The sequence below is a fragment of the Perca fluviatilis genome, chromosome 23, assembly GCF_010015445.1.
Source record: "Perca fluviatilis chromosome 23, GENO_Pfluv_1.0, whole genome shotgun sequence".
Taxonomy (NCBI): Eukaryota; Metazoa; Chordata; class Actinopteri; order Perciformes; family Percidae; genus Perca; species Perca fluviatilis.
The window spans coordinates 9415858-9430852 of record NC_053134.1 but is presented as its reverse complement, the minus strand read 5'-3'; the positions used below and the strand labels follow the sequence as shown (position 1 = coordinate 9430852).

Here is a 14995-nt window from a genome sequence, read left to right as displayed (position 1 = left end):
ATTAGACAGGGGAGCCAGTTGGAACAGGTGTAGGCCAAAAGAGAGTCACTGAGAGCGAGGGAGGGCCACTTTGCTCACAGCCAAAAAGTCAATGAGGCTGGATATTCAACACCAGTCTATGGTTTTTATGGTGGCCCATAAAACACCCATTGAAAAAGTATATATAGCATTGCGATGATTTCTCTGTGGGTGAAATTGGATTACGTCTAGTGTAAAACTGAAAGTCTGGCCTTTTTCACTCTCTCTTCCTCTCCTCTTGTCTCTCTCGCTTTCCCTCTTGCTTGCCTCACCCACCCTTCAACCATTAAACTCTATAGGAAGGGAAACCTAATTACATAGCTGAAAGTGGCCATAGTGAGCACTATTAAAAGGATCCAATTAAAGTTTGTGCGGCGCTAGCAGCAGCATTCTGGTGAGGGATTATTTGTGGAGGCCAAAATTTGATCTGTCGCACTGAGAGACTCGTCCATTGGCCGAGCAATCTGAGATGGATAGTGGGTGGGAGGGGCAATCCAAGTAATTGGATCCTGAATTAATGGATACTTGTATCAAAGAGGGGATGTTAGGGAGTGACAGTGTGAGTGTAAGTGTGAGAGAGAGAGAGAGAGAGAGAGGGGAAAAGATGGCAAGGAAAGGGAAAGAGGGCCACAGTATCAGAGGTACAGTATGTGAATGCATGCACTGCTGTATGATTTGATTTTCTAAGAGTTACTGCAGAGGACTGTTTGACAAAGAGAAAACTGTAGCTTTTGATGGTGATCCATACTGAGTTCTTGGCCATTAAACACACATCAATTACAGCTTTTGAAGTAAGGCTGTGTAATTAATCGTCTTTTGATCACACTTTCAATTTCGATTCCCAACCATCACAAAAACGAAGAAAAAAAAAAAGATTATTATGCACATTGAATTTTGTAGTAAACTCTTCTTTCGTCTTGTGTTCTCAAGGGGAATTCAAAAAGTTCAACAGAAAAAGTATTAAGGGAAATTTCACAGTTCAAGGTGTCAAAAGTGATTCACCGTTCACTGTTTTTTTAATTTCAATACATGCAAAATCTTATAAAAATATATATATATATATATATATATATTTTTTTTTTTTGCCCATCATTTCTGACAATTATAATAACATACTCACCAGGTAAGATCTGGGAGACAGAGATGGTTATTTAACATATGCAGTGTTCATCCCATATAAATGATCGTAATTATTACCTTTCGACTTTCAAACTGCGTTCATGCCAACATCTAAGACATAATTTCAGTCCACATTGGTCTGAATGTTCAGATATACTATATCTGTCTTGAAGCTTAATAATACAGAAGGGCCTATTACCCAAACACAGATGACTCACATCAACCAAAGTTTGTCGTTTAAGATAACTAAACCCAACTTTATTGAATATAGTGCTGTACTGTCAAAGCACAGTACTTTTGGCCCTCATGATTGAACGCTGACAGGGAAAGGTACAACTAAGAGTTATATCAAGTAAGATCATTGTTATTTTTGCCTTGGTGTTAATGTTTACCAGTTAAATGATTTGAGTTGTTTGAATCCGTCACTGATAATTAGCTTTTTAGCATTTTATGTTGCAGTTCAGTTAGTTACAAAATATGTGTTTCCATCTCAGTCCTTCGTGGTGAGTAAATTACTTCATGTGTAAGAAGAAAAAATGACCCACGTAACTAACAACAACTAACAACGAATACTCATGCAGTAATTCTTGTAGACAAAAGGTAAAGGAAAGTTTCCCCGAGTTCATTCCTCTTCTGACAAACCACCTAGCACCTCCTCACTCCTCTCCATCCTTTAGTCCACCTTCAGATGAGCGAGTCTATCTGAACACAACCTTCATTGTTATTTATAGAATTTTTTTTTCCCCCGCAAACCATTGTTTACTCCGAGCGTAGCACGTTACTCTGAGAGCTTTGTTTCCCCCCGCTTTGAGCAATTTAAAAGAAGGAGGATGATCCATAAATAATTTGCAGTCATTTCAAAAAAAGAATCCCATTTATTATTCATGGCTTTGTATCAGCCTGGACACTTAAAACATTTGTCGGACAACTCCGAGTAAATTTTAGTTGACGCATTAAATGCCTTGAATGCAACACTGCCAACTAAATCAATGCTTGTTCTTTTAGGTGTCAACATTGTTCCCCATAAAGTCACATTCGTTTTTTAAATTTACCACAAGTGCCATCATTAGTTTTTTATTTATTTTTTATTTTTTTTAAAGTCACAGCACTTCCCAAGGTCCCAGCGAAAATCTTCTTCACCAGCTGTGGTCATTCTGTTCACTGTCAGTTTAATTGCAATACAGTGGAAGTTTCTTGTGACAGACCACAGCTTGAGGAAGAAATACGGGCTTTTTGGGCTTTTTGCTCATGGCTCAAGTATATGCCCAAACTTACTTTTTCCAGTGATTTCCTGTTTCTAGGATAAATGCTCGTAAACTGGCTTTAAACTCCTGAGTAACTTCAGATCTTGCATCATATTTGTCAAATGTAGCCATTTTCTTTATATAAAAAGTAAACCAGTTGGTTGTATGTAGTATATCCATGGCAACAGTGAAAACAGGTATTGGCTAATTCATTCTTTTTCAGTAATCCCGTAATCCGACAAACAAACCAACAAACAGAAAAACCGAGCCGAAAACATAACCTCCTTGGCCGAGGTAATAAATATGACAAACAGCAGGAGTGACAAAATCCATGAAAAATACATTCTTTATTGTTTTACACAATCTTTACATTTTTTGACAGTTCAATTCCACAACACAGAAATAATGGCATATTCCTTCAGTTGTAATCTCCGGTCGCTCTAACACTAGAGGTAAGACTTACTAAGAGCTTTTTATTCACATTTTACACAAACACGACACACACACACACACACACACACACACACACACACACACACACACACACACACACACACACACACACACACACACACACACAGAGGCACGCACACAGCCCCTGTAGGTCCAGTAGCAGGAAAGGGGCAGAGGTTAAGGATGGCTGTATGAGATAGCTTAGCTTCTGGTATTAAAAGACCAAGAGGTCTCAGTATGAGGTGATTACTACCACGTGGAGTGTAGTGATTATTCCAGCCTCTCTGACCCAGCGGGCTGTCGGTTCAAATCCCTCACTTATTGATACTGAAAACAAATTGGCTCTCCTGACGTTGCAGCTGTTGACACTGGAGGACTGAGAGGGTGGATGGCGTTGGATAGAAAGCAGAGTTTAAATGGGGGTCGATGGGATACTTGTTAGGTTGTTGTTCTGGCAGGATGGGCAGTCTGAGGCTTCGGGCTAGGCAGTCCATCACGACTGTTATAAATGAATAAAAACTGCACGGGACGTCCTGACAAACAGATTGTGTCATTGGGTGGTAATGTGCCCGAGCCAGTGTGGCCTCGGCTGGGGGGGATTAGGCTGACAAAGAAGCACGATCACATCCCTGATCACTGCGCACACACACACACACACCCTGAAAAACACCAACCCCAGGGCAACATATCCAAACAGATGACATCAGCTTTCCCTTAATCTCTCTATATCTCTGCCCTCTCTTTCTCTTCCCTCTTCTTATTCTCTCTTTGTACCTGCCCATTGTTGGCTGTGTGTGTGTGCGTGTGAATGTGTGCTGCAGTCCTCCCTGGATTCAGAGGAAAATTGGAGTAGCTGCTAGGAAAAGGAAACGGCCTTCTTGTGTTTTCGCTGATATTTTTTTTTTCTTGTAACGCTCGCCCTGCTGCCTGTCAAGATTCTCCTCCACAGCTCTGAATTATTAGTGTGTTTGGCTATTTTATTCTTCTTCGTTTTCTTCATTTCAACATTCGGCTCACCCCTGCAAACACGATGGCTTTGATTTTCATGGAAGTTGGAATGTGGAGCGAGACCAAAGGCGATCTCTTTTAGTTGCTGTTGGAGGAGCAAGAAGAAATAGATGGAGCCTGCGATGCGATGAAAGGAGTCATTCACATCTTCCCACGAGAGAGACTGCGCTCTGATTCAATACTCAATGATAACAGATATCATGATGACATCCCTGTGTAGGGGTAGGTTGTTTTTACACTGTGTGTATGTATCTTAGCTGCAGACTGCATCACATGTGTGGGATAGGCATATATGCTTGAGTTGCAACCTGAATGTCAGGCATTGTTGTTGCTGCCAACTTTTGGGATTCACCACCACGTCTTGCCCCCAAATGTGTTTGATACAGCACTTAATCAATACAGAGAGCTCATTGCAATGACAAGCCGATCTGCCACTGTCATGGACTCTGTGGTAGTTTATCACTCTCTTAAGTGTCTGAATGCCGGGCATGGGCTCTAGAGTAACATCTGCACTTTGCTGCAGACTTAGTATTCACTCGGCATCAACAGTTTAAGTGTCATTACTGGCCATTAACTAGAGGATATGTAAGATGTTTTTCATGCTCCTGTCTTATTTTCTGCATTTTTTGGTATGGGGACTAGGGCCATTTATTTTATTTTCACGTGAATACAATAAGCAGCAAATCCTCAAAACTGAGAAGTTGGAGTCAGAATGAATGTTTGGCAATTTAGCTTGAAAGCTTGAGAATTAATTAATTAATAAAATGTAATCTTTGGTCAATTGACTAAATGTTTAGCTCTAACAAGGAGTCCGCTCGACAACCTTTTCTTGTTCCTGATTAAATTCATATTGCCTATAGTCTATATTCATGACCTTCCACTTCCGGGATTGCGCCGTTGCCGCCGGAAATTCCGTCGTATGTCTGTTAACTTACGATTTCTTTGCGTTGGTGTTAAACTCTGGTGGATTTCTGAGGACTATGGTTAACTGCTCCTCAGATCTCTGCAGGGTAAATCCAGACAGCTAGCTAGACTATCTGTCCAATCTGAGTTTTCAATTGCAAGACTAAAACAACCTTTGAACGTACACGTTCCACCAAAACAAGTTCCTTTCCGAGGCTATTTTGCAGAGGCACCACTTAGCGTCTCCCAAGACGATTGTGATTGGTTAAAGAAATGCCAATAAACCAGAGCACGTTTTTCTACCATCCCGGAATGCTGTGATTGCTTTTACTTATGTATACAGGTTATTTAACTCTAACGTCAGATCTGCTGAAAATATATGATGTGTAAATTTATCATCAAAATACATAATTTAACTGCATTTATAGATTTTCAGTCCATTGGGATGTCTTATCACATTTTGACAGGGTATTATCACATGCTTTAATCTGTGCTCACTTGATGTGGTTTGGCAGAATGTGAGGCTCCCAGCTTCATGTGTGTGAATAAATTAGATTTCAAGCAGCCCCCCTTGATCTTTTTACACAAGTTTGCAGTAACAGTGTCACTGTGATTTTATTAGGAACTTTGTAATAGTATCTGTGAATGGTGCTTACTTGCATTAGGGTTACAGGAAGAAAATGCTGTTTTGGATATGTGAGCAATATTAATTAAGTTTGGAAAATGCTTTGTAATCTTTGAGCGTTTTTGGTTGAACAGAAAGTATAATTGCTGAATTTGTCAGGCAGCGAGCATTGGCTACTGTGAGTTGACAAGTAACAAGAAAAAGTTGCAAATGGAATATTTCATGACAAATGTTATGCAGAAAACAAAGCCCAAGACATCATCTGCTCAGAGGAAACGCATAAAAATGATTTAAGTCTTAGGAAAGATGTAAGTAGTTGTCTTACAATTTATTTCTGCTAGTTTGTCTCTTTAATGACCATTGGAATACATTATTTAGAGGACACTTTGTGAATGTCGTGGTATGGAAATTGCAAATTACAACTGGTGACATATCCACTTCCAGAGTGGTTACATCATAGTCAGTTTCTGTCTTGTATACGTGGTCTGCAATTATGTGTTTTTGTCCAGAATGTGCCAGGAGATTAGTACCTTTTAACTTTTAAACTACTGGCCTCCATTATGATTCCCCCTTTTACTTCTTTATCAGCCCTCTCCACTCAGTTCTCCCTTTCCTCTCCTCTCTCCTTGGGGGAGGATGCAGTCATCAATATCTCTGGCTGTGTTACAGGCGGTCCACCCAGCACCTCCTGGAGGGCAGAGCTATTAATGGAATTCAGGGGAGGGCGGCAGAGGGCCAGCAGGCAGGGGGAGCGTGGTTCACTGCTTGGCTTTCTCCAATCTATCCCACATTACTGGCTGTCAATAACCAGGGAAGCAACACACAGTCAATCTCATTGAACTTGAATGAACCTGAAATCTCATTAGGTGTGGGGTAGATGAGAAAAAAAGGACTGATCTCTGATCAAGAACCAAAAGTGAGGTTTTGCATCTGAGCTTTGCCAAGGAAGCGAGACATTCCCGGTCAATTTCATTAGACTGCAAAGCAGTGATATTAACTTTCATCGTCAGCTCAGTGAAAACAGCAGCCTCCTCTGCACTCCCTGCTCGATAGACTTTATTACCGCTTAAATGATATGTAATCACAGTTGATTAAGACATTGCTGTGCATCATCAGTGAAAACTGTGAATAGGCACATCGCCACACTTGCGGTCTGTGAAGGCAAAGTGCGATGAAAGCAGCTTTTGTTGGCGCGCTGCAGCGGTTCACTGTCCTCCATCAGTCCATTTGCCCACAGGCGGCAGGCAGGCGCTGAATGGCAAACTAATCCATCCCTCTAATGCAAGGGCATTACGGCTGCCCGTCACTTCCTAATTGGCTAATGGCAAGATTAGGGTGGTTACAATAGGCTGTGCTGACACTGCCGTGGCCAGTCATAACAGAGGGTTTAGGTCGTGAAAGCGCAGGACCTGCCTTGCACATCCGGCCTGATGCAATTGTCCACAACACTGGGCTGTTAGAACAGTATAAAAAGGGGTGGTGAACACTGCTGGAGCTCAATAGCTGGATTACATTTCTATTACTTTGTGTATTTAAAATTTGTGTGTGGAGTAGAAGGTGGAAATAACAGAGAGGAGAGACTTAAGCAAAGATGATGCATGCTGTGTAGATGAATGAATTACAGTCTGTCTTGAAGTATGTCACCTCACTGTGTGGCACGTATTTCCTCATACACCACAGAGAAAATTCAGATATACTGCACTAAACTAATTAAAGGAACTCAATGAAAGGCTTACAAGGCCTGTATTTTGCTGTGTGTGTATTAAAACCAGAGGCATTAATTTATTGATAATAATGAGCTGCTTAACGTTATTGTCCACCCAAAGCTACAGCAATAACAGTCAAATATATGCGGTGCTCTAGTTGTTTAATTAATTTACAGTAAGTATACTATCATTGCCACCAATTGTCAGTACATTAAGGAAAACAGTCACCTGTTGCTGAGCTCAACTTAATGCTAACACTAAAAATAGAAATCTTGTCCACAGCAGGTATGATGTTTACCATGTTCATCATAGTTTAACTTGTTAGCATGCTAACATTTGCTGATTGGCACAGCTGAGGCTGAGGGGAATTTCATTATTCATGATGCACAAATTGAAATTTTGACCTGATGCTGATGCTAAATGAAAGGTTAAGGGATCACCTGAGAGGGACGTAAAGGTCTGTACCAAATTTCATGGCAGTCCATCCAATAGATATTTGAGAGATATTTGAGTCCAGACCAAAGTGGTAGACGTTGCCATCCCAAGAGCGTGACTAAAAACATTTCCAGGAGCTGATGGCAATGCCACCAACACTATAAAAACCTTTCTAGGTAGAAAATCCAGAATTTTAGAATCTCTTAGTAGTATTGAAGTGTTCAAATCCGTCTGTTTTGCTCAGATTCAGCTGCTCCACGTTCTGAGAAAGAGAAGGTGTCATGTTACTGAACAGTTTCTCCCTTACCTTACTTAAGCTTTCAGCCTGTGAAAGTATATTACCTTGTCCCTTATTTTCATATATATATATATATATATATATATATATATATTATATATTTAATTTTTTTTATTTTGTATTCTTTTTTGGCACTTTTAGGCCTTTATTATTGACAGGACAGCTTAGAATTGAAGGGGGAGAAAAAGGGGGAATGACATGTACACAATCAGTATATCCAAACATTAAAGACAAAATTCGAGTCACTTCTGATATTTTTTCTCTCTTGTTTCAGTTGCTTTACACCTTTCTATATAACTGTATGGAAATGATTAGTTTAAATGCTCATGGTATAATCATTTCTTCAGTGTCTTTACACATGCTTTGACTTGCCATAAATGCGCAGTACAATGTCTCTCTACGATGCCTTGGGATCTTCTCTGGATATAAACCCTTTGTTTTCAATAGATTTTCTGTCTCCTTGTTAAGCCGTTTTATATTGCCTACAGTTATCTCAGGTTCTGTGTGAAGCCGGGCAAAAAGGTCATGTATTTAATATAGTGTTTTATTAACATAGGGGTAACTTAGAGCGATGTTAATGTATTCTGTAGGAGCAGTAGTTGCGGCTATGAAATGTTCGCTGTGACCGGGGCGTCCAGTAATAGTGCTCAGCTGCACAAGTGAGAGTTGGACTTGTGGCCTGTGGTTGTGGAGTTGAATCTGGCTTGGAGGACAGACTGGAGAACAACAGGATGGCTGTAGGCTACGAGAGCCTCAGCCCACGCTGCAACTTAAGCTGCTCTCTCATCCATTGCACATGCTGCCTCCCTTTATGCGTCCCTGTTTCTGCCCGTGCTTGCCTCTTCCTCCTACTATCACAATCTCAATGGCCATTATCATTGCTCCCTGTCTGTCTTTTTGTGCCCTTTTCCTCTCCTGTTTGTTCACTTACATCCCAGGAGAAGAAACCGTTCTCCTGAATATTCCAATGTAACAAGGGACAAATGACCTGTTATTTACAAGTTCACTATTCATTGTCTGGTTGTTGTCTGTGGAGACTGCTACCGTAGAAGCAGCAGTAACATTTAAAAGGAGGATTTATACTTCATTTTAATGGTGCACGGCAGATGATGCTCCCAGCATAGGAGTTGATTTATATTGTTGGATTTCATCTGCTGATAGCAGCACCTCTTTGTGTCATGCTTAAATTGCATTGTACCCCAAAGTCATTTTCTTTACATTCTTGTATTCACTTTGTGATATAGAGGGACAATGGGAAGGTTTGCCTACTAAAAACCACACTGTTGCCATGCAATCTTTAAACGCTGAAGTAATCATTAAAGCCAGGGGCATATTTGCCGTGTCAAGCTGTCAGTTTCATCTTACAGTGGTTACTTTTTTTGCTACTGTTACTTATTCAGTCTCTCTTTTAAACTTGGTGCGACTAATGTACATTAAAAATACACCCATTACTTATATAAATTGAATGAATTATTATTACTTTTATTATTACAACACTGCCTGTGACATACCTGGGATCTCTTAGCTGTCATTTCCTGACACCTTCACCAGCTCTTGCTGATGGTCTCAAAGTAAGACCAAAAGCTTGAAACTGCTAATATGCCTCTTTATTCCTTTTTTTGCTAAATGGTGTTTTAAGCCCCCAACGTCAACTTCAAGGCAGCGCTGCTACCGTCGACTTCAAGGCACCTAACCCTAACCCTAACCCTAACCATAGCCATTGCCCGTTGCCTGGAAGACAATGTTGGGGGCTTAAAACACCAAACACCCCTTTTTTTGGAGTAACTCTTTACATGTTTGAATTCTTTGATGTTAACATCAAACTACAGTTTGTTATAGATGTCTAATATTAAGCAATTCTCCAACTTACTTGATGTTTTCTTCCCTATCAACAATCTCCACTGAGATCGAAAATTTGTAGGAGAAAACCCAAACAATCCAAGCCGACCAATCACAGTTCTTGCAGTCTCCATGGTATCTCTTGCCACCATAGCTCTAATGTACTGTGTTTTTCTTTTTTGAGTAGATGCTCCGGTAGCTCCAGCATACAGTGCCTTGCGAAAGTATTCGGCCCTCTTGAACTTTTCGACCTTTTGCAACATTTCAGGCCTCAAACATAAAGATATAAAACTGTAATTTTTTGTGAAGAATCAACAACAAGTGGGACACAATCATGAAGTGGAACGAAATTTATTGGATATTTCAAACCTTTTAAACAAATAAAAACTGAAATATTGGGTGCAAAATTATTCAGCCCCCTTAAGTTAATACTTTGTAGCGCCACCTTTTGCTGCGATTACAGCTGTAAGTCGTGGGGTATGTCTCTATCAGTTTTGCACATCGGAGACTGACATTTTTGCCCATTCCTCCTTGCAAAACAGCTCGAGCTCAGTGAGGTTGGATGGAGAGCGTTTGTGAACAGCAGTTTTCAGTTCTTTCCACAGATTCTAGATTGGATTCAGGTCTGGACTTTGACTTGGCCATTCTAACACCTGGATATGTTTATTTGTGAACCATTCCATTGTAAATTTTGCTTTATGTTTTGGATCATTGTCTTGTTGGAAGACAAATCTCCGTCCCAGTCTCAGGTCTTTTGCAGACTCCATCAGGTTTTCTTCCAGAATGGTCCTGTATTTGGCTCCATCCATCTTCCCATCAATTTTAACCATCTTCCCTGTCCCTGCTGAAGAAAAGCAGGCCCAAACCATGATGCTGCCACCACCATGTTTGACAGTGGGGATGGTGTGTTCAGGGTGATGAGCTGTGTTGCTTTTTGCGCCAAACATAACGTTTTGCATTGTTGCCAAAAAGTTCGATTTTGGTTTCATCTGACCACAGCACCTTCTTCCACATGTTTGGTGTTCCCTCCCCGGTGGCTTTTGGCAAACTTTAAACGACACTTTTTATGGATATCTTTAAGAAATGGCTTTCTTCTTGCCACTCTTCCATAAAGGCCAGATTTGTGCAGTATACGACTGATTGTTGTCCTATGGACAGAGTCTCCCACCTCAGCTGTAGATCTCTGCAGTTCATCCAGAGTGATCATGGGCCTCTTGGCTGCATCTCTGATCAGTCTTCTCATTGTATGAGCTGAAAGTTTAGAAGGGACGGCCGGGTCTTCGTAGATTTGTAGTGGTCTGATACTCCTTCCATTTTAAAAATTAACGCGCACAGTGCTCCTTGGGATGTTTAAAGCTTGGGAAATCTTTTTGTATCCAATCCGGCTTTAAACTTCTCCACAACAGTATCTCGGACCTGCCTGGTGTGTTCCTTGTTCTTCATGATGCTCCTCGCGCTTTACACGGACCTCTGAGACTATCACAGAGCAGGTGCATTTATACGGAGACTTGATTACACACAGCTGGATTCTATTTATCATCATTAGTCATTTAGGTCAACATTGGATCATTCAGAGATCCTCACTGAACTTCTGGAGAGAGTTTGCTGCACTGAAAGTAAAGGGGCTGAATAATTTTGCACGCCCACTTTTTCAGTTTTTTTTTGTTAAAAAAGTTTGAAATAGCCAATGAATTTCGTTCCACTTCATAATTGGGACCCACTTGTTGTTGATTCTTCACAAAAAATTACAGTTTTATATCTTTATGTTTGAGGCCTGAAATGTGGCAAAAGGTCGAAAAGTTCAAGGGGGCCGAATACTTTCGCAAGGCACTGTACATACAATAGGCTCCATTGCTATATCCTAACTTCCTCACAAACTTAATATACTTAATACCATAATACTGAATAAGTCTAGTTTATCTTTTGAACTATCTCTTTTTTTCTTTCCTTCTCTCTCATTCTGTCAGCCAACTAAACAAAACCTGACTAATAGGAAGGCTCCTGAAATGGCCCAAATTCAGAGACACACCTGAGGAGATTTGAGAATCCAAGCTTCCGTAGGCTGACAAAAAGATGGATGCATTATTCAACCCTAATGAGTTTCCCAATTTGCTGTAAATAATGATTATATACCTTCTTAAAAATATCCAAGATCATTATTGTTGCACTTCACAGAGGTGGCTGTAGTTTGAGAATCGCTGATTTGCACCACAGGATCATGAACCATATACAAGGACTGAAATTCGAGAGGCATTGTGGTTGCCTCCTTTTAGAAATTGTCACCCGAGAGAAGTCCCCAGCAGAAGATACTGCTAAATATAGTTTTGCAACATCAAAGGTCCTCTTTGAAATGTGTGTGTGTGCTGCTCAGTCAGTAGCTGTGCCTGTGAGGGAAGGCTAATCTGACGGGTACACAAGCCCCCATGCAGACAGACACAATCAAGAGACTCTCTGCTGGAGGTGCGACACAAACACACACACGCGCAAACACACACACATACACACACGCAAACACACACACACACACACACACACACACACACACACACATTACTTAACAGTTTTTTCCAGCAAATAATAGCATTCCCTGCTGATCATTTGCTCTTATAAGCTCTTGCAAATGACTCAGTCAGCAGGTTCCAGTTTGATGTTTTAGCTTTGAATATAAAATGTTGCTTGGAGGGCTGAAAGAGTGCAGCCAGGGTGACACTTTATTCCATATGGTAGTCATGTTTGACAACTTGATTGCTTGAGAGAAAAAGTGACTTTTCAGACGGAATGTTCTGTAAACAAAAAACAGACGAGCTGATTGTAAAGCCTTTTGTGGCTTTAGATCTGCATTTAAGTAAGAATTAATCGGCATATTAGCACGGCAAACTTTGGAATGGATTGGTGAGCAGCTTAATGGCCTCATTTGGATTCATTTTCCATTCATTACTTTGTTTGATGCTGTCTGGAGAATGTTGAAACCATATCTCTGGACTAGAGTCTCGATTGAAGATGTTTTGCTTCTTCTCATGAAAAGGTGTCTTCAGTCCAGATGTTTTCAGGCACACTTTTACGCCAATAATATGGATTCCATATATCTTCAGACATCGTACCAACTAGATGTTTGAGTTGGACCATCTCTTCTTCTGTTTGATGCTGAGATGGTCAGTAGTTGTGACAATGACAGCAATATTCAAAGGTTGGCACACGAGAGAATAAGAGAGAAGTGTCGAAGTATTTTGAATTTATCACATGGCACCCCTCTCTGTGACACTAGTGTAGTTCAGAACAGCTATAAACACTTAAGACATGATCCGACAAAACGTTGTACAAACTAGTTTATTACAAGCATACTACGGTGCACTCTTAAGGCGGCAGTACACCTCTTCAGAAGTGCTGTTGTCGGAGCTGTGTCCGACAATTTCTGTGACATTTTGAAACCACCAACCCGACAGTCACACCCACTTCATGCCATTTGTGATTGGTCAGCTGTGCGGAGGTGGGAAGGAGCCAGAGTTGGAACTTATTTCTCAAGCTCTCTTTTTTCATTTGTTACAAAACTATTACTTTCACTTTTTCCTGTGAGTGCTACAGTAGAATGCCTTGTAGGAGAGACTGTGAAACTGTGACGTTATCCCCGTATTTAAACAATTACAATCTGTGGCGGCTTGCTTTTTTCAATCCGCCATTAAAGCACTTTTCCCTCTTCGGTCCCCCTACAGGTTGGAAGCGGAATTGTCCACTACCGTTCTCATGCGAACTACAGATCCGCTACCCGATCTGGCAAACTTGCATAGTGCGGTTATAGCCGACAGAGGGCCGCAAAGCGAATGCAGAAGTGCCGTTCACCCTGTTACGAGTTGATGAACCACTGAAACGATTTTGGAAACATTATCTTAAGGTACAAAAGAATCTTTGGTGTTGCTTTAAGTGTGGCCGTTTGGAACCGCTACAAACACTTTGTACAGGTTGTACAAACCAGTTATTTTCCAGAATAACCGGCCCTTGAGAGTACCCATATTTTCCCAAAGGGTAGTCTCAAGAACGGCTAATTTCTCTTGATAACTATTCTTTGTGTAATTGTAAGTTTGGTAATCAGTGTTTGAAAGAAACTCCTGGCTCTCCCTGGCCCATGACACCGACATTGTTCCAACCTTGTGTAGAGATGCGGGAGCAATGACGGTTAGCCTTTTAAAATCAATTCACCCCGCACAACCTACCAGGAGTGATTAGTGGCACAGTTGTTCCCCTGCTAACTTTAAAACAGTATCACACAGATGGATACTTTATATGCGGTCGTAAAGGTCTAACAAGTGTGTTTTACAGGCTCCCCTTTTAGTGGAAACAACCCTCGCTCAAATGTGAAAACCCATTGAGCACCTCAGGGGTAGTGTGCCTGCGTGTTATCACAGCCGGGATCAGCTTCAACAAGTCTAATTAGCACACGGTGATGAGGAAGTATTTAGGAAGCCGTTTGTACCTCAGTTTGACCTCATAAATACTTGGTCACACAGTGTTTTTGTAACTGGAAGAGAGATGCTGGCCGTGTCAGTGAAGTTGACTTGCAATTCTGCTATTATGGGGCACCCTGGCAGCTCACCTGGTTGAGCGTGCGCCCAATATCCAAAGGCTCAGTCCTTACCGCCGCGGCCTGTGGTTCAATTCCGACCCGTGGCCCTTTGCTGCATGTCATCCCCCTGTCTCTCCCACTTTCCTGTCTTAATCTGTCCTATCCAATAAAGGCAATAGAAGCCCAAAAAGAAATCTGTAAGAGAAAAAAAAAAGAAAAGAATTTTTTTTTTTGCCATTACAGGTTAAATATTTTCATCATTCCTGTGTCGCAGTCAGCTGACAGAACTGTAGTTCCTGTCAGGGAGTCCTCGACATGCTGTCAGCTCCATGGAAATTGACTTGATTTCTCCTCTTGGTGTCCAAATTATATCACTTATTATCTGAGATGGTACCTTGACACTCCTCCCCCATGAAAGCGCTCAAATATTCAGTCCCTGCTGTGCAAGAAGGAAAATGAGAAAAGGGAATAAAGAGGGCACTTAATGAACAGAGCTGGGTCCAGGTCAGCTTGTCTTAGCTCTGCTATGTTCTGATCTTTTCTTAAACACTCAACAATGACTCACTCTTACTTACAGTCTTCTCTCATTTAGCAGTGATGAGGCGTTCAAAGCTCCAGCAGTTCTAACACTTCTTGCTTATCTCCTACAGGCACAACCAGGCAGCCCAAGGAAGGAGAGGTCCCAGGGGTGGATTATAATTTCGTGACCATTGATCGGTTTATGGAATTGGAGAAAAGTGGAGCCCTGCTAGAGAGCGGAACATATGAAGGTAAGGATTTAGTTTGTGA

At 41.2% G+C, this 14995-nt stretch overlaps 1 protein-coding gene across 14 annotated transcripts in view; it reads left to right on the top strand.

The window, feature by feature from the left end:
• Positions 1-14995, top strand: part of magi2a (membrane associated guanylate kinase, WW and PDZ domain containing 2a) — a 260190-nt gene that overhangs the window by 163839 nt on the left and 81356 nt on the right. For 13 of the 14 annotated variants that reach the window (XM_039791302.1, XM_039791301.1, XM_039791300.1 and 10 more), the window contains exon 3: positions 14857-14976. In XM_039791302.1, coding sequence (XP_039647236.1) covers positions 14857-14976 — 120 coding nt within the window. Of the gene's footprint in view, positions 1-3611; positions 4065-14856; positions 14977-14995 lie in introns of those variants that run through there. The other variant, XM_039791303.1, reaches the window with a different exon arrangement.